The sequence below is a fragment of the Myxine glutinosa genome, chromosome 13 (assembly GCF_964187855.1).
Source record: "Myxine glutinosa chromosome 13, kmMyxGlut1.1, whole genome shotgun sequence".
Lineage (NCBI taxonomy): Eukaryota > Metazoa > Chordata > Myxini > Myxiniformes > Myxinidae > Myxine > Myxine glutinosa.
The window spans coordinates 44,684,030-44,705,527 of NC_136273.1; the positions used below are offsets into that span (position 1 = coordinate 44,684,030).

General features: G+C 45.3%; 1 protein-coding gene across 1 annotated transcript in view; it reads left to right on the forward strand.

Moving 5' to 3' along the window:
- Positions 1 to 21,498, forward strand: part of LOC137438890 (uncharacterized) — a gene marked incomplete in the record, with an annotated part of 494,558 nt that overhangs the window by 105,210 nt on the left and 367,850 nt on the right. Inside the window, 3 exon segments of the mRNA XM_068134344.2 lie at positions 3,004 to 3,078; positions 3,610 to 3,702; positions 7,291 to 7,347. Coding sequence (XP_067990445.2) covers positions 3,004 to 3,078; positions 3,610 to 3,702; positions 7,291 to 7,347 — 225 coding nt within the window.

The following is a 21,498-nucleotide window of genomic DNA, read 5'->3' on the forward strand; positions in this document are numbered from 1 at the left end:
CGATGCACGGGGTGGACGTGATGCATACGGTAGGAAACTCTCATGATGGAAAAACTGGAAATTTGGAAGGATTGAACACAAACTTCAAAATACCTGAAATCCTGTTCATTTGGTGAAAGTACTGAAATGTCATCATCTAAAATTAGTCCTTTTGCACAGTCCGTCATTGTTGAGGAAACTCATACTTTAAATGTTACGCTTGGCAACTACTTTGTTGTAGGCAAGCAGCTTCCAAGAAGACAGACACGTCTGCTTTAAAAGGCCGACACACACTTTGCTTTTGTATCTCTGCCAACCCTTGGAATTGCGCTCTGTCCCTCGCCAAAGCCTTTGAAGATCTTTTAAAATAACAAAAAGATGCCTTACGTTGCCGCTAGGATATGGCTTGTGGCTGACAGATGGTTTTGTGAAGCCAAAGCAATCGGAGCTTGGTCGAATGAGACACGATGATTGTCGTTTCAAGAGCATTATTCATCGTCTGGGGCTTACAGAAAGGACCTCCGGTAACTTAATGGAAAACCTGTGGCATTTTTGCGTGCTGGGGATTCCCGTATCCAGGAAACCAATTCGCGTTGTTGAGCTCGCTTATGGAACAACCCTGAGAATGTACATCGTTTGATCATTGCGGGAACTTCGATCCACTGCTGTGATAGCGTTCGACCATTCACTCGTGTGAACGCTCAGAATTAGTATATCTGACTCTGATTCATCTCGATCCTTGGTTCCGAAACCCAAAGTCCATTGTTGGTTCCATATTACCATGACTTGATCGAAATAATTGAAAAGGCTGGTTCGCCCTCGCACAATGCGATCGCCATAAGGCCGTCCAGCCCAGCTTTGAATCTTGACCCAGCTATAAACGTTCACACTGGTGTTTCACATGCAGGGCGATCCATCCATATTTGTGCCATCCCTCAGATCAGCGCTAAACCTGATCAGCGCGTCCTGTCTTCTAGCTTTCGTTGGTGGGCGTTAATGATCCCACAGTGTCCTTTGCAAAGACTATGCGAATTATTGCCGGGATCCTGACCAAATTCCAAATTCTGGTTCAAACCTACAGATGGCACTGACTGCATCGGTGCTACCCGCAGCCAAATGTTGCATACAAAAGAAGAAGAAGCATTTGCGAAACGCTCTCTTTATTCTTTTTTTTCCCCTCGAAGTGAGACCTTGACCAAATGCCTGTCAATGAATTGTCTGTTTGCTCAAATCACGAAGTGAGCAGATGTAGACGATGTGTGTGAAAGTACAATCCCTTTAGTGAAACGGTTTCCTTCAGTACCTGCTTTGCTATCGATGATGAACATGTCTGGTCGTGTGATGACAACAGGCTTACGTTTCCACATGCTGATGCATTATTCTCATTCCACCGTTATAGCTACAGCACGGCAGTCAGGAAGCTATGGTGAAGGGAGACTGCAACTGGAGAAGGCTACGGCATAACTTCCTCAAACAGATTTACTTGACTTGTCGGGTGAAATCAGCTCAGCGACTTGGTGCTAGCTTGATGTGACTACATGCCAGTGTTACGTGCAGATGATCCAGGTGGTTGGAGGTTTTTGGGGTTCACTCGGGTGTGCAGCGAAGCCAGCAGGTGGAACGTCTCGGGTTACTGCATAATGGAAGCAAAGGATGTAGCCTGCAGCCGACCGTATGCCCTCAAATCGGAAACGTGTCATTCAGCAGGCCTTGCTGAAAACTGACAGGACATTTTCGTTTGTATAGAGGATCAAGGCTCGTGGAAGAGCTGGAGCAGAATGGAAGGAAGCAAAATGAACGGGGGAAACACCAACAGCAGAGTGGAGGTGAGAGTGAGATCAAGGGAAGGGGGGGAGGACACATGCAGGTGAACAAGCTGCACACCATCTGAATGAAACACAGCAAGAAGATCAGGAAGGGGAAAGCAGGAATGGAAAAGAAAAGAAAAGGAACAAACCAACCAACAACTAACAAACGAAATGAGGTGAGGGAGAGGGGGAAAATTACAGTAACTTGGAAAAAGACAGTGCTTAGGAACGGGAATGGGGTCATTTCAGGTCGAAGTGATCATGAGTATATTTATGGGGTGGGAGAGTGGGGGTGGGGAGGGGGGGTGACCGGATGTTGTTGTGAACAGCTGTGTTGAAGTCCTCGAGGGATAAATGGGACTGAAAAGTTTGTGGCAGTTGTTGTTGTTGCTGTTGTTGTTGTATAGCCCCAGACGGTTCTCTCGAACAAACCCGCAGCACGGAGACAGCCGATGATCGATCTCACAGGAGCGACCCAGAGATCCCCCACATCCAGGATGGTATATCCCCACCTTCACAAAGTCAGGGCCATGACAGAGTTAGAGAGTGAGAAAGACAAGCGGGAAAGAGCCGGTCCATGGGGACCGATCGGCACTCTGATCGCTACCGCACTGCTCTGACAAATCCTGGCAGCAGGGAAGAATGGGGGAAGATTTGGCTTCTGACTTGCATTGGGGGGTGGGGGTGGTACAACCACTGCGGAGAGGCATCCCCGATCGTTGTTGTTTGGGGAAGTTGGTTCTACAGGTGACATAAAATAAGAACAAGTGCGTGGAGGTGAGCAGTGAGCCTGGATCTTGAGAGTTTAACAAGAAGGGGGTTCCTGGAAGACCGAGTTCAGCCTGCAGAAACTGGGACTGGACAGAGTCAAGAGGGCAGAGGGGACAAGACCAAAAAGGAGGTAATAGAATACAGAGAGGCCACCAGCCTGTCTTCGATGTGAGATGCGACACTTCTGTCAGAATTGGAATTCAGAAGCACAAGCAAAAAGTCTTCTGCCCCTTATAATTGCTTGCATGCTCTGTGTCAGCGCCATTTGAATAGCACACTTTGTTTAAACATTCCGACCACTTGGCCGGGCTCGGGACATTGCCGTCAGCATATTTGCCTCGAGAACACAAATTGCATGAACATTTGTTTTTTTGCAAGCTTCCTTTGAAATGTTACCAGGGTTGTCAAATCCATAATTCCAGGCCCTTATTTGCTTTATCTTCAGGGAAGCCCAGGGCGGTCAGGCCTGCCTGGAGCGGATGGGCAGCCAGGTCCTGCAGGCCACACGCTCATGTTGCCGGTGAGTAAGAACTTCACGTTGTCCCCAATGCGAAGTGACTTGGGCTGAAGCTTGCGATATTGCATGACGTTGATGTCGATCATTCAGATTGTGATAAGAAGTGTAAGATTAAAGCATCACTGTACAGAAGTGGTTTAAATAAAACGTTTAAAAAAAATCAATTTGACCATCAGCCTGATGGAGATCTCTTCTCCATTTATGGGTAACACTTCATGCTTATGATGTTGTGTCTGCATTGTACTGCAGAGTGACGTCAACTCGACACAAAATACGCAGATAATAGCTTTATCCATGCCATAAAACATGGATATAGCATTCCGTGTACACACGTTTTCTGACTTGCCACATGTTGATATAGTTTGATAATTTATGGTCTCATTGTTTTACTCTTTGCGTTTCCTTATTTCCCTTCGTTGCACCAAACAACAACAGGCTGTAGTTAGCTTCAATTTTAGATCGAGGCGGAAAGGAAGGGTGTGTGTGGGAGTTGTTGTTTTGAGTGTTGTTATGACCTCACTGTTATCTCTGCAGTTCCGGTTTGGGGGTGCTTCCTCTGAGAGCAGCAAAGGCCCTGTGCACTCTGCACAGGAAGCTCAAGCTCAAGCCATTCTTCAACAAGCCAGGGTAATTACAAAGTCTTGGCTTATGCATCACAGCATTTCTTCCATTACATTCACTATTATCTGTACCTGGGACATTATTGATTAATGGCAAGTAGTCAATAGGGAATTTCCTTCAAGAAAGCCAGGAATTTTGTTCAAGAAGACCAAGATAGATGCATGCATTGCTCTCTGCTTTTCTGATCATGTGGCAGACGATGCTTGTTGTCAACAGGTCATGCAGCATTTTCTGTTATGGGATTTGATCTATGTAAGTTAGGGTGTTCGATTATTTGACGACCACTCCTTTTTGCATCATGATGATGCATAGGACTACTGAAGCAGTTTCTAGGCTATTGGACGGGACGGGTCACCACTCTGACGCAGGATACTTGATTGGCTCATTCATCCCAGTACGCTGGTACTCATTTTGCCTCACTCATTTTGGAAGGTGCAGCCGTTTGTGCGGCACCCGGGAAAATAACGTTATGCGGGAGTTCAAACCTGAAAATGCTGGAGGCCAAAGCTGAAATTGGAAAAACAATATACCCTATTTTACTCTAGGAGATCCCAGGATTACCCACCCAAAATATCGTTGCGATCGGTTCAGCCGTTTTTGCGGTACCAAACCGCAAACGCAGGATACTCGATCTTATCGGCAAACTCCAGTCGGGCTTTCTTATGTCTCTCTCTCTCAGCAGTGGGGTCCTCCTGGGTCTCCTACCAAAGAACCCCCTTTCATTGTGATGGCAACGGATGGTGCAAGTTGAAACTGTCGTACCTTGTGGCTGAAGGTCAGCTTGAATCTGTTTGGTAGTTGATCGAGGTGCTTTCTCCACCGTTTGAACAATCCTTCGCTGCAATCTTCGATCACGTTTTCTCTTGCGGCCACGTCCAGGGAGGTTGGATACAGTGCTATGGGCCATAAACCTCCAGATAACATTCTGTACGGTGGACACAGGAACATCAAGGTCTCCGGAGATGGACCTGCAGCCCTGAGATTGTCCATGCTTGGCTACAATCTTGTGTCTGACCTCCTCAGACAATTCTCTGGTTTTCTTTCTTTTCTCCATGCTCATTGCGGGTCACACAGTGACACAAAACAGCAGAATGACTCCTTTTCTCTTTTCAAACTGGTTCAATGAGTGATTTTTATATTGAAGGCACCTGCAACTCACCATAGGCGAGTTCAATCCAAAGTAAAGGAAAATCACCTGCTTGAAATCTAATTATTTCCAACAACTTCTAAAATGTGCCAATAATATTGTCCGGGCCATTTTAGGATTTATATGTGGAATAAGCTAAGATTTAGTAATTTTCTCAGCTTTTTTTATTATTATTCCACTGCAAACCCAAGAAATACATATGTGGATGCCAAAATATTTTTCAATTTCAACTATTTTCTGGAAGAAATGGTGATTATTTGAAAAAAGTGCGTGTGCCATTATTTTTGGCCACGACTGTATGTATGTATGTATATTTATATGTATGTATATATATATATATATATATATATATATATATACATATACACACTTGTGTGTGCATGTCAAACAAACAAATCAATGGTGAGTTCTCCAACCTTTCATTGAGCAAGCAATTACTCATATTTTCTGGTAACAACATGTGACCAACGACATGCATCCGTGAACCTTTCTCAAGATTGATGAAAATTACCTCAAATTCCCTCCATTTACTCAAAGGTGGAGGTGGGCAAAGCTGGACAGTCATTCAACACGTGTCATGTGCTTGCCAATTCAGACCGTTATAAGATTAAAAAACCATTAGCACATTTAAGAATCAAACCAAACACTAATGTAGCCCAATTGGATTACAACCCAAATGTTTCGATTATATCAGGGAATAATCGGACACACTCATTAAAAGTAGACACCATATGACCGTGTTGTATGAGCTTTTCCTGATGGTGGTTTAGGTATGTGTTGGACATTGAAAGGCTCCCAAGCATGTACTATGTGAAATGCCAACAGCAGTCAACATATATATACCAAAATCCAATCACGTGTATATATCTGCGCAGTGTTTGTGTTGTCAATGAACTACTCTCTCAAACTTTTGTGTACCAAACTTCTGGTCTCCACCTATCCCTTCCATGTGTGTGTCTTCGATTGAAAAAAAATAAAAATTTCAGCTTAACTCTTCAATTTAAATGGCTTATAAAATGTAATATCACCAATATTACAAATAAATTTATTTGAATAATGGTGACACAGCAACTAATGTAGAGTCATGTATCTATCCGTATATATATATATATATATATATATATATATATAAAAAAATGTATACCTGCACATTGATGCCTTGTCCTGCCTGAGAAACAATCAGGGTGACAGCTTATAGTTAGGCCGAGATTCAAACCCAAGCTCGACAGCTTGATTGAGTGCACATAACTTAAAGCTATATGTGTGCTGCCAGCACATATTAATATAATAATATATGAAGTTTAATGATATCCATTTCTCTTGGCTGCTGCCACGACATAAATTGCAATAAAGAATGTTGGACTTTTCTGCCAATAAGCAAATGCTGCAAGTTTTCAAAATAGGTTCTAAGATCTGTTGAATAGTCCAAAGATGCTCTTTCCCTCAATAGGGTAGTCTGGTGGTTTGTACCTACATGGAATCTGCGCCATCTTCTGGTAAGAAATGAGATGTGCAGAGGATTGCCTGGAAATATCTGTTTCTTTGTAGTCAGAAATACAACTTGGAGATTTTCTTATTAACTGTAAGGACTGTTTTGCTGAAATTAGCTTTTGTTGCATCTACGGCGAGCATTCAAATTTACTTAAAAACTCACAAATAACTTGAAATTTGCAATTTGTGAATTGTGTCACGAGTATTGATGATATGGAGCTGGTTGTATAATCCTGTGTGTGTGCGTGTGCGTGTGTGTGTGTGCGTGTGTGTGTGTGTTGTAGTCTTCAGATGAAGATGGTGTTAGCCTTCAGATGTCTAGCCTGGGTTTGAATCCCAGCCCAGCTATACACTCTCATCCTGATATTTTGCAGGCGAGGCACCTATTGTTAGATACGAGGCATGAATGTTTGCACCGTCCATTGGATGGACGTTAAGCTGGAGGACTTGTCTGCCAGCAATGATTGTTGTTGACGTTAAAGTCCCCATGGTGTATTTTGTGATGAGTAGGTGAGTTATTGACAGCACCCTGAATAAATTACAAATTAATGCCCTGACCGACTGCTGGGAAGGCAATGGCAAACCACTCAGCACATCCCTTGCCTTGCCATCCTAATGGGAAATGTCCGCATGCAGTGATGGAGTGGCACCCAGTCCATGAATGGCTCTTCACCATAGGTACCATAAACACCCAGATGCTCTGTCAAGAGTATGAGTCTCCACCACTATATCATCTGACTTCATCGTATCAGTTTATTTCACAAGTTTAATAATCAAATCTTATGATTCTGATGAAGGAAACTAAACCATGCATCTCATACCATCTATATGTTGAAAGACACATCTTCTACGAGCCTAAGTTATGCAGTTATGAATGTTATAGTAACAAGCAGGTTTATAATAATTGTAACCACTCACTGCCCCCTTTGTCCTTGTATTCCGGAATCCATCCACAGCTTGCCATGAGAGGTGCCACAGGTCCACAGGGCTTGACTGGAAGACCAGGGCATTTGGTAAGTCATGCTATTTACCTTCAAAGTTGCTTTGGGGCAATTTAATTAATACATTTTGTAATTTACTCCTGACTTTTGGAGTGAGCCGTTGAAAAGTTGTATGGATGAGAAACTTGTAATATTCCAAGATACACAAAGAAAAAAAAAAGTAGAACAGGGTGTGCATGTGTGCAGGCCAGGAAAATAGGTTATGCGGAGCAGCTGAAGGAGACAGGACCTTGTATATTAGAGAGGGAATGAAGAAGAGGAGGGTTATGGGAGGTGTAAGTCAGGGATCTTTCACTCAGGATAGTTAATGCATGGAATAGTCTCTCTGCAAATGTAGTGGCAGAAGAAGCGGTAGATAGGTTTAAATTGGAATTAAATTGGTACTGAGAAGCAAGGCCAGTGCAACCATGAGGCAAACTCGGCGGTCGCCTAGTGGGCAAACTTTAGGGGCGGAAAAAACGAATGAAAGAACGATTCAGGTTATTACACAAGTAAACAAGCAGACTGTCTATGTTTTTTCCTTTAATACGAACTGCCAGCTCCGCATGCCAGTTGAAACCACTCATTCACCCCCTGCACCTCCGGGGTTGCCATAAGTATACACCGTGATCGTTCATTTAGGTTCTTTGTTCAATTTTATACCTTCCCCCCCCCCCCCCCCCCTTCCCCTTCCCACGCCACCTGCCCCCAAGCCCTCTCCCTCCCACACTTCTCCCTGCTCTCAAATGTTGTGGTTGTGTGCTTCCCTTTCTCTCCCCATCTTGTCTTCCGCTCCCTCTTTTTGTATATTTTGTTTGTCTGGTTGATTTGTTTGTGAAATAAATGTTAGCTCTTTCACGAGCCTCGATTCAGTATACAAAAAAAAAAAAAAAAAAAAAAAAAATGCAGCAAAACGCTGGGAGTACCATCATTGCCTGAGGACGCTGCTGTGCTGCTGATGCAGTGCCCTCTGCTGGTTAGGGCTGGAATTTCGCCATGGTGCCGGAAATATCTCGCCCACTATTTGGGACGCTTGTTTAACATCCATCCGAGGGACGGCACACACGCTGATGAATCCCTGGGCCTGTGAAACACCAGAATGGCGGTTTATAGCTGGATCGGGATTTCAACCTGGGATAGACAGCTTATGGGTGAGTGTGTGTACAAAGAGGTCTCGGGCTCTAGTCTAGGCCACCCTGTGGCAGTAGACACCCTGTGTTGAAGTAAGAACTACAAACACCACCTGAGAACAGCTGGTAACAATAGGTGTATCACGGGCTCAAGCAGCCCGGGGGAGAACCAATGGCACACGTTTGCCAGGTAAAAATAGCGAAGGGGCAAGGTTATCTGGCAGAGAGAAAACTAGATGACCACGCCCCTTCGGTGCAAGAATTTGCTGGGGACGTCCAGTAAATTGAGAGCCATTGCAACACGAGTTCCAAAGTTGGCATGACCACAAAATGTTTTGAACTTTGTTTGTGAAAGAATAACCTCACAGGTGATGTTCGCAACACATTTATTACTCTCCACGTCCTCTTCACCCTCCCTTCCTGTTTCTGTGGCCAATGGTGAGTGAAGCTTTTCCAAGCCAAAGTTGATCAAAACATACGTTCGTTCTTCAACGATGCAACAAACACTTGTTGTTGTTTTTTGTTGTTGTTGGGCTATCTACCTCGTCAATAGAACATGAAATTACACAAAACATTCACCTGGAGGACCTTGTTTCTCTGTGATTTCCATGTTTCTTGTTTGTGATTTCTATGAGAGAGGGTCTCACCAAAAAGAGAATGTACTGTTGGTGTCGTTGTAATAGTCAAGTTAGGGGGTGCAATCTGTGTTTGTTAGCCGCTTAGTTTGGTCACAAATATGCGATCAGCAGTATGTTGTCCTGATGAGCCCATAAATAATGGCGAAATCTAGATCTGTTGTTGTGCTTCCCCCCCTCTCTCCCCTTTTGTCTCCCGCTGCCTTTATTTTATGTATATATATATATGTAGAAAAATATAAGCGACCCATGAATATTGTTCAATTGAGCCAACATTTTAGATGTGTTATCAGTTATCCACATGGAACAAGGGCAGGCCTGTGGAGCAATGTATTTTGAAGTTTTCAATTTTGGACCACCCTGATATATCTCTATATCTTACCTATCTAAAACTCAGTCAAAGGGCCCATCAGAATCCACGGAGAGAAAAGAGAAATCGAGCAGAATGAGGTGGTTTCGACCTCTTTGCTCACCGTGTGCCCTGGCTGCCGATACACTAAAGGAGGTGTCAAAAGGAGGAATACTGCTTGGTGTCTAACGTGCGTGTTGTCGAGGTGTGAGTGAGGGGTGCGGTGCGGCTGCGATAAGGTGCGAGGAAGAACCTGAGAAAGAGGTGCGTATCTGTGGGTTTGTCCTAAAAATGGACAGTTGGTGGGAATGCCTTTGTTGTTGAGCTCTTACATCCATAGTTGATGATTTGAAGAGAGAGACAAAGAATGTGTGAGGAGAAAGGCTTCCTTAATTGTGTGAGATGAGAGATCTTAATGTTTGTTTGTGTTTGTCAATTGGCTTGGCCCATTATAAGCACGCCTTGCACGGCGCCTGCTTCGCTCACTCTCCCAGCACTTTGTCCCGCGAATGGCAAACTCTTGCTCACAGCTTCAGCTCCGTTTCAACCAGCTCCATCCTGCCTTTGGTCATATACCGCAAGCACGCCAAGCGGATCCTCTCGTACATCCCGAAGACTGCTTTATATAGCGGCCTGGAGGGGGTGGCTTGGATATGAGTAAATAATGACACGTGCATCACGCCTATTGGTGTTATTCGATCTTCTGAGCGTTGGAACATCCCACACGAGACTCCCATTCACGAAAATGCCCATTTGCCCTCTTGACCTTTCCACGGACTGGAGCTCCCTCATGAAGATAGGGCTAGCGTCTTTTGCTGTGCTTTAACTGAGCATGAACGGGTGCTGGGAGCTTCATTGCTTCTTCAAGTGAAGGTGTGGCCTGGCTGTTAATGAGGTCTGAAAAGGGAAGGTGAAACTACTCACCCCGCCGTCGCCTTGTGCTGTCTTTCCCGTATTCTGAGGGCGATAGCATTGTTGTCCAAGCAAACCGACGTTTAACCATTCGAGAAATTGTGGTAAAGACCAGTCATGCTGATTGTCTTCTTTCACATAGAAAGAATGGTTCATGCAGAATTTCTTCCAAAAGGTGCTACAGCCACTGCGGCTTTCCACGTGGAAGTTATGAAACGTTTGTGAGAGGCAGTCAGATGGAAAAGACCAGAAAAGTGGAAGAATGGGTGGCTCCCCCATCACGACAACGTGCTCCGCCACACAGCATTCTCTATCCAACAATATTTGGTGGCAGAAAACATTCCTGTCGTCTTGCATCTGCCTTATTCACCTGGCATGGCATCGTGCGACTTCTGGCTGTTCGTCAAATTGAAACAAACGATGAAAAGGAAGCCATGTGACATGATTGAATACATCAAATCCAAGACGACAGACCTGAAGGTGATTAACAAAGAGCACTTCCAGAAATGTTTCCGACAGTGGCAGGGACGGTTGAACAAGCGTGTATATATGGGTGGGGAGATTTTGAAGGGGATTAATGATGTATTTAATGTTTAATAAAATGATTTAGTTCTAACATTCACCAAACATTTTGATCACACCTCGTGTGTATACACAGACACTGACAGACACTGACAGACACTGACAGACACTGACAGACACTGACAGACACTGACAGACACTGACAGACACTGACAGACACTGACAGACAGACACTGACAGACAGACACTGACAGACAGACACTGACAGACAGACACTGACAGACAGACACTGACAGACAGACACTGACAGACAGACACTGACAGACAGACACTGACAGACAGACACACAGACAGACACACAGACAGACACACAGACAGACACACAGACAGACACACAGACAGACACACAGACAGACACACAGACAGACACACAGACAGACACACAGACAGACACACAGACAGACACACAGACAGACACACAGACAGACACACAGACAGACACACAGACAGACACACAGACATACACACAGACATACACACAGACAGACACACAGACAGACACACAGACAGACACACAGACAGACAGACACACACACACACACACACACACACACACACACACACACACACACACACACACACACACACACACACACACACACACACACACACACACACACACACACACACACACACAGTTGGACTCCGACATTCATGGGTCCCACCATTCGCGGGTCCCACGTAGTTGTGGTTGATAAATTGTGACCTGCTTCTACATTCGCCGCTGTGTGCTTTGCTTTTTCACAGCTTTTTGCGACCACATAAGAAATATTTTAGCTGCGCTATAAGCGATCTTCGCAGGATATCCATACCACCATTCACATTGTGAAAGATGCTTCGTAGGATATCCCACCAGCTGCGTAACATGTCATCACCCGTGAGTTACTGTACAGATTGAGAACATTCCACCACCTCTTTTAGTGCAATTAGCTGCCCCTCTTTTCCCCAATGAAACAATGCCCCAACATTCGTGGATTTTCCTCGACATTCACGGATTTTCCTCAACATTCGTGGGATTTTCCTCAACATTCGCAGATTTTTTTCAACATTCGCAGGATTTTCCATGCATCAGAAACCGCCGGGAACCTATCTTCCCTTTTCCCATTAAATCAATGCCCCCACATTCGCTGTTCTGACGTTCGCGGCATTTTCCAGGAACGTATCCCCCGTGAATGTCTGTGTCCAACTGTATATATCTCTAAGACAGCATCACCCTCACCCCCAGCCACTTCCCTCGGAGCCGCACTCCTGAGAAGCATTGAGGATATCGGAGTACATGGACATTGGTAGGACGAGTATGTCGCTTGCATGTCGTGTAAGACTTCACACACACATCATCCTGCTTTGTACCATTGCAGAGGATCCTGTGGTTAACAGGGAATTACTGGGCACAGGTATTACCACCGACAAGCAGTGCTGGCAAGAGGTGGCTCAACCATATGTCAAGTCTCATTCAATATTTTTTTGTTTTGACCAGTGACACCACCATTCTCAAGCAACATTGCTGCCCTCTGCTGATTAAATGCTAGAGTGCTTTGTCCTGTTGTCATAAAAACAAATGTTCCAAAGTGTACCGCTTGACCACGAACTTACATCCAGCACTCCCTAAAAGAACGATTTATTCTTCATTCATTTGCCGAAGGTAAGAGGATGAGGATGCATTTTCAGAATATCAGTTAATAATGTAATTGTGTTTACATTATATTGGATTTCTAGCTTGGTTTAATAGCAACGACCAACACAAACGGTATAATACCAGCTTGCTTTGGCTCATACCACACGGTCCTGTCGTTGTAAAAAATAAAATCATGAATTTTTGCTCAAATAATTCTGGAGGGCAGCACGTCCAAACGATTTTCTCAAATTGCCCTCTTTGGTCAAATAATCCACATCCTTTGTCTGTGATTGCTTGGACGAAAGCTTGTCGGACTGCACGGAGCCGAGTTGCTTCCGTCTCACCTGTGTTCGCTATGATGTGTTGGCCAACAGGGGGTGCTATATGTCGGAGCGCGTCACACCTGGCTACCTTTTCCAAAAGAGTAAGCAATTTTGTGCTGGTATGATGGCCAAACTCCAAACACCCATCCTGATATACAGAGGGGCACTGCATCAGCGACATTTCCACTTCCCCAGAAACGACGCAAACGAGCAACATGGTGCTGCATCCCCATTACGCCGAAATGCGTGGCCACCAATAGCGCAATTCTCGAGTCAACCATTGCACTATTTATCGTACCAAACCTCAACATCTTCAACTTCACTACCAGCAGCATTGACGAGTCAAAACCTTCATCCACCACAGGCATATAATGGCGATGTTGGCCCAAGAGAGTGAGCTACATATCAAAGGAAAACCTTTTCCTGTTTCATGCACTTGTTTTCCTAGACATAGTTAACTCTAGAATGAACTATCATTTTATTCCAAAGGAAAACTGCATACCCGTGCCATGCGACAGGCATCGTAATAATGCCCTCCGACAGTATTATGTAGGTAAGGCCACCATGGAGGATCGTCGCCACATTGGAACACATTCTCTCGACCATACGTTCACCTAGTGCTGGAACTCAAGGACGTCGCAGCAACATATATTAGCTTTTGTCAGGTTTCTAACTCCTTGCAGTGCAGTTCATAAATCAACATGTTGGTGTTTAAAAAAAAAAATGTCCGTGCTCTGAAATGAATCCCAAAAAGGCAAAGGCTGTAGGTCTGTTAAATTTATCAGTTTCAGCACGATTCAGTGTCAATCGTAAAAGATGGTGGATCGTTCTGGCTTTCCTTACAACAACAGTTAGCTAGCTTTAGTCAATAGTTTAGCTTTCGACAATATTTAGCTTTAGTCAAAGAGTAACACACACACACGCGCACACCAGAAGGTGTATACTTTGAGACCTGGTAGATCTCCGTTCCATCTCCTGAAACTCACCCACTTGTGGAGATAGCAGGCAACAACTTACACACACACACACACACACACACACACACACACACACACACACACACACACACACACACACACACACACACACACACACACACACACACACACACACACATGCACACACACCAGTGGTGGATACTTTGAGACATGGTAGGTCTCCATTCCATCTCCTGAAACCCACCCATGTGTGGAGATAACAAGCAACAACTTGCATGCACGCACACACACACACACACACACACACACACACACACACACACACACACACACAATAATATATACCCTGCTCTAGATGGAGCATCTGTTCTGCTGAAGCAGTTCTTTGGCAATTTTACAACCCTAGACGGGACGCCAGTTCGACACAGAACAGATGCTGAAAGTATCCCTCCTGTGGCAATTCATTTAAATTTATCCAGGACACTCGGCCGTCTCATTGAAAAGGTATGCTTTTTGCTTTTTCATTCGGCTGCATAGCTCAGATATTAGAGTACTCTCCCCTGAACTATCCACTCATGCGCTCAAACCACAAAAGTTGAATTAACTTCAAATACCATTTTGATGTCGTGCCAGAAGAGGGTGCGATAAAATTGGAATAACCCTACATTGGGGGTGATGTTCATACGACTGTTCTGCTTTTCAACATGTTTATGTCCACAATGAAGTTATTGTCTAAACAGCTGATTTATCAGTAACACAACTCTTAAGACCATGCTGAAAGATGAGGTAATCAGAAGAAGAGGTTCTGATATGGGCATGATTAGCTGAATGATCCTGTTCGTTTGTCTGAGACTTCTTGTGTAACAGCAGTGTCAACTCTTGCTTTACATGAATGCAACTAACATGGAGTCTGATTAGCAAGACCTCATAAGTGTGTGTTCAAGGAAATGTGTGCTTGTTGCACTTCAGGCCAACTGGAGGGCATCCTTTAGTCAGTAAATCTGTAATCTGCTCTGACTTAATGTTTGGAACTTCTGGGACAGCTGTAGCTGGTGTAGACCTGAAACGGTTCAATTTAAACAAGATACTCAAACACAACAGCCCAAGGTTGGCATGATACCCAAGAGTTGGCATGGGGAACCTCTGGCCTGCGGGCCAGATATGTTTTAATATGGTTTGCATGCTGATATTTTGTACATTATTTAAGTAGCTATTATTTCGGAGGGGCTATGAGGATAATCGAGTCTGGGTTTGAATCCTGACCTAGCTATAAACGGACACCTTGGTGTTTGGCATGCAGGGTGAGGCGTCAGGGTGTATGCCATCCCTCGGAAAGATGTCAAACTAAGCTTCGCATCTGCCAGCCTTAGTTGTTGGACAAAAGAGACCCCACAGTGTCTTTCGCGAAGAGTCGACGGGTTATTTGCCTGCAGCCTGGTCAAATTCCAAATTCCTACTCTAACCTAGAAGGGGGAACGACATCAGCGGAACAGTTGTGCCCTCGGTAAACGATGCAACCTGCAGCCACTTGCTCCTTCCGAAAGAAGAAGACGAATGTTGGTCCAAATTCCTGCTTTTAAAAAAGGTACATACGTGTGCACGTAGATGAGTGCAAGCAAACAAGATAACCAGCTTGCTGGCAAACTCTTTAATGATGGCACATCTTCTGCTTACACTTGACAAAAAATGAAGTTTCAGTTTGGATGCGATTTCATCGAGATTTAACCTCTTGACTGGACAAATTATCAGTTATCACACTACCGATCCTGCCAAAAGCAATTCAAACAGAATAGTTAAAAAAGCAGTACAGAAAACACACTTGTAAATGTGAACGGAAGTTTCATGGCAGCCAAGCCATCCAACCCAAGTTTGGCAATTGCTGTCAACTCGGGCATTACAATCAACAGCAAACATTGCAGAAAATAATTACCAGCTGGAGTGTCATCAAATTCTCTTCTTTGAAACATTCCATTGACTTTTGCGGATGAGTTTGATACAAACCTTAAGCCAAGTCATGGCACTGGATGAACCAGCAAGTGAACACAGATGAGAAATTCACTGTTTGGCTTCCAAAAGTTCAGTGCCTTGACGAATCTTGAGAGCGTGAAGACATGGAATCACTTCCTTTTTCTTCTCAAACTATTCCAACGGGGTTACAATAGGAAATTTATATAATCATGTTTTACTCCCTCAGCCCATCGCTGGTTGAGTATGATTTGCCTTTGCCTTTTCAGCAGTATTCAGCATATGGGGTTGGAGATTGGCCAGGGTACCAGCACATTGTTCAAAGGCCTGCTCTTTGGATGTATGTATGTTTATATATATATATATACTAGCGGGGTCACCCGTGGGAATCCCACGGGCATGGATGTGTGACACATTTCGACATATTGAGTTAGATGCTGCACATTCATTTTTACAAAATGGTTGTCATCAAGTCATCAATGTCATCAAAATGCAAGTCATCAGATCCAGAAATGGTGTGATGAACACAATTTATTTATTTCACATAATATGTGACCCCTCACTCCTCTCCACCTGACACTCTCCTGTCTCCACCTGACACTCTCCTCTCTCCACCTAGCACTCCTCTCCTCTCCAATCCCTCACATTCCTCTCCTTTCCAGTCCCTCACCTCTCCAATCCCTCACACTCCTCTCCTCTCCAATCCCTCACACGCCTCTACAATCATGCCTCACACTCCTCTCCAATCGCGCCTCACACTCCTCTCCAATCGTGCCTCACACTCCTCTCCAATCGCGCCTCACACTCCTCTCCAATCGCGCCTCACACTCCCCTCCAATCACTCCTCTCCAATCGCGCCTCACACTCCTCTCCAATCGCACCTCACACTCCTCTCCAATCGCGCCTCACTCCTCTCCAATCACGCCTCACACTCCTCTCCAATCGTGCCTCACACTCCTCTCCAATCGTGCCTCACACACCTCTCCAATCGCGCCTCACACTCCTCTCCAATCGTTCCTCACACTCCTCTCCAATCGCGCCTCACACTCCTCTCCAATCGCACCTCACTCGCCTCTCCAATCGCTCCTCACTGACCTCTCCAATCGCTCCTCACTCGCCTCTCCAATCGGCTTTCCCTGTCTCGTTTCTCTCGTTTTTCTCCCGTCTCGTTCTTTTTCTTGCTCCAAATCGGCCCGTCTCACCCGTCGGCCCGTCGGAATCGGAAATCGGCCCGTCGGAATCGGAAATCGGCCCGTCTTGCTTTCGTGCTTGCGCGTAAATAAATTGTGTTCATTACACCATTTCTGGATCTGATGACTTGCCAGTAACCATATTGTAAAAATGAATGTGCAGCATCTAACTCAATATGTCGAAATGTCACACACATCCATGCCCGTGGGATTCCCACGGGTGACCCCGCAAGTTTGCATTGACGTTCGTCGATGGACTCGTTCGCCCGTCTCATTCGTTTTCTTGCTACATCCTGTTCAAGTCTGCGTTCTTCATCGATCGTCTCATTCATTTTGGAAATAGAAGTTTCCACGCAGCGCATGAATTGCCACGATCCTCAAGAGGAATTTGTCTCGTAATCATCAAATGATAAATGGCAAGTAAATTATATTGTGGAAAATTAAAGATTTCAAATAAACCTATTTAAAGTGTATGCGCACATAACTAATTAAAAAAAACGAAGAAATATCTCTCGGTAATTTCCTGAAACATATTTTACTTCCGGCTAATAATGTTGAATGAAATAAAAACGAAGAAATATATGTCGGCATCATTGTTGACGTTTTTGTGACGACTGTCATCAAACGAAAAAGGAATATATCTTAACGGAAAAGCAAAAGCGAATTTTTAATATATATCGACACGTTGCCGTCGGTGTCATGTTGGGCGGTGTATGATACACCATGACGCGATTTTTAAAAATATATCTCTGCATTTTCCCGCGTGTGTGGAATGTTCTCAATTATTGCTGACACCGAGTCCAAAACCATCGATAAAAATGAAATCATATGGTGAGTTAGATTGGAGATAAAGGCGTGAGAGAGACTCAATCTCTGCATTTTCCCGCGTGTGTGGAATGTTCTCAATTATTGCTGACACCGAGTCCAAAACCATCGATAAAAATGAAATCATATGGTGAGTTAGATTGGAGATAAAGGCGTGAGAGAGACTCAATGGCCTTGAAGTTACAGGCCTTTGAGAATTCATTTCGTTCTATAAACGGCAACTTTCATCGGATTTTCTTCCCGTTTTTTTTCAATCGAGTCTAAAACTATGTTAGCGACTGTGAAAAATGAAATGATATATCGAATTTTTAATATGTTTCGACACGTTGCCGTCGGTGTCATGTTGGGCGGTGTATGATACACCATGACGCGATTTTCAAAAATATATCTCTGCATTTTCCCGCGTGTGTGGAATGTTCTCAATTATTGCTGACACCGAGTCTAAAACCATCGATAAAAATGAAATCATATGGTGAGTTAGATTGGACATAAAGGCGTGAGAGAGACTTAATGGCCTTGAAGTTACAGGCGTTTGAGAATTCATTTCGTTCTATAAAGGGCAACTTTCATTGGATTTTCTTCCCGGTTTTTTTCAACCGAGTCTAAAACTATGTTAGCGACTGTGAAAAATGAAATGATATATCGAATTTGATTTGAAATAAAACTGGGAGAGAGAGCAAGACACCACGGGCCTACAAAACAGGCCTCAAAGTTATGCGAGTTAATAAAATGGTGGATATTTGTTTATAATTATATGAAGCCACTCCCAGAATGGGTGGAGCTATGGGTGGAGCTATGGGTGGAGCTACTCTGCAAACCGAGTAAGCCACACCCCGGACAGACGCCCAACAGACAGACAGACAGACAGACAGATCATCTACGGCTATTATAATATATATATATATATATTGTTACGGACACGACTTTGATGTTAGGGTGGGCCGAGCGGAATGGCCGCCGTGTCCGCACAAGTTACCCGATTATACTCGAACGTTGCCGAGTCGCGCTACGCTGAATCAATGAAGGAAAAGGACACAACGGCTGGGACTAAAATGACATGACACCAAGGGTTCAGTTCTCAAGACCTCCGGAGGAGGTTATATTAGGGCGGAAGGTTAGATTACAGGAATGAGAGGGACAGCATAGAAAGACAGGCACTTAGACACACTTATCTTATTCCCTGACAGACGACAGATAAACAGGACAAAACTGACTCACACGGGGATTGATGGCAAGGAAAGGCAGAATCGATGGCTCCAGGTGCACCTGGGCTCAGGGCAGGATCGACCCGGTCCGGTCTAGAGATGCGGGGAGGTCGCAGCGCTCGGATGTGGTGATTGTCTTCTCAAGCTGGGGGCGCATCTCACGTCACATCCGGTAAGTCGCCGCGTATATCCGGCGGGGAGTGACACGCCCTCGGCTCGTTAGCTCCGCCCCAGATGGAATCGGCCCGTTGCTTCTCATTGGGTGCGTGCGGGGGGGTTACCGGCTCCGCCCTTGACGAGGGGCCGACAGGCAGCCCCTTCTTGGTAACCCCGTCGGCGCACATGGGTAATGGCGGCTAACCGAGCCGGAGTGAGGACGCACACTCCCCGCACGCCGCGCTGCGCCCCTCTGTTGTTGTAGTTGTTGTTGTAGTTGTTGTAGTTGTAGTTGTTGTTGTTGTTGTTGTTTGGGGAAGAAGATGGGAGGAGGTATGGGAAGGTCCTAAACTCACTACTGGTGCCATATAATCACATTCTGGTGCAACGAAGAGTCAGAATTAATGGAAACGAGTCCTTAACTGACATAGACTAAGAATAACTAGCAAGATGTCCGAAAGTTGTCTACGTGAGATGCGGTGGACCTGGGCACGACATTTAATGGGGGAAAAAGGGGAAGGTCGGTTCTACAGAGTGTTATTTACAGGCAATGGGACTAGGGAATGGGGGATTGGGGATAGTTGGGGAGTATTGGGGAAATAGGAGAATATTTACAAGCGGATATGGAGGCCAAATGCCATATTCGCAACATTGCACCCTTCTCTACCCTCGGGGCGTCCCGACCCGATAAATTTTTACCTACTTTAGTGTGGCACGCAGATGTAGTTCCCTCTACTATTAACTCTACCCTGAGTGCGACAGTTTTACAGATATTCACAAATGAGTAAATATGTCCCCCTGCGACGTTGCACCCTTCTCCTCACAGAAACACACCCACAGGATAACCGAATCCGGAAAGAATTCGCAAACTAAACATACAGCCGGTAGGGAGCATTATTTACACGACTACGCTGCTATTTACACTACGATCCAGGACCTGTTTCTGGAGGAACACATGCAGATGTTATGCATAGAGAGAGCACGCATGCCAGCATCGATACACCAACCCACGAGTGCTCTGTGGCCTACGGCCTTTAATAACGTGCAGAGCACCCTTTCCCAGCACGAAAAGCACCACCCCATAACACAGTCAGCACCATCCGGTGCACCAATAAAGTGTTTATGAATCACCGGTGGTGTCACAGCCGGCCGATGTTCTGCCGCTGGTCTTGCCTTCGTGTGGTGCACTTGGCCTTCTTACTTCTTTAAAAAAATCAAGAAAGGCGCCAACCGCGTCCATTTCTGTATTGTGGCCGTCAGGGGCCAACTAAGAGTGGTTCACCTGTTTGGCATAGGTGCCACGTTGACCCATAGGTCCTTCCACGGGTGGTGCTTGGCCGCAAAAGAACTGCGGTCCATTGTGGGTGGCCACAAACATTGCGGTCCATATGGTGTATCGATCCCGGCAGCAAGCAGCGAAAGTGCAGGCCCACAACTGCGTAGCCAGCACCTCTCTCTCCTCTCTCTCTACCCCAAAGCCAGATCCTCGGAGGTGGGAGACAAAAGAAGCAGACAAGTGAGTAAGGTGGTAAGGGCGCAAAAGTGCACGCAATGTAAGGTAATGCACACTGGGGGCACATGGGAACCAGGTGAGACAGGTACGTTCCTACCGTACGCCCCCCCCCCCCCCACCAGGTAACCTACATGGCCCCTCCCTTACCCCTTACTGTATCCACAAAACACAACACTACCCATAAACAGCTATTTTACAAATCAACAAACATCCCTACTGTCTTCCCCGTTCCTCCCATATACCAAATTCGTCTTCTCTCCCTCCTAACCAATCAAATTTGCCATTTTCAACTCTCATCAAAATTTGCCATCTCCAATTCATCATCAGTCCCTCCTAGGGAGGGAGAGATGGAATCACCCCAATGTCTCATCCACGTCGTGATGCGTCTCACAAATCCAACAGCAATTCTCATTTCCTGCACCAAAACAAAGAAAACACAGGTGTGGAGTCATCATCATCACCACAGGTAAGTGGCTGCGTATGGTGCGACAGGTTCATCAATCCTAACTATTTCCTAAATGACTTTAACAACTTTACACTACCCGGGGTCTTTCTCCGGCCAAACCATTGGCCCTCTTACACTATGGGTTCTAAAAACCAATTCCCATTGGCCAAACTGTGGTGCTTTTCAATTTGGGGTCTCACTCCCCCGATTCATCTCCCGGTGCCCTCGCACAATTTCTGGGCTGTGGCGTGTACCTCTCCCAGCGGGTCTACCCACCTGCACACCTCCACCACTGCAGTTGCCTCCGAGCTTACCTGCTCCTTACCCTAACCTAACTACCTGGGGAAGGCCCTCTGGCGCTCTCCCCACTCGGTGCCCTCTCTGGCACCGGGCTGCCCGAT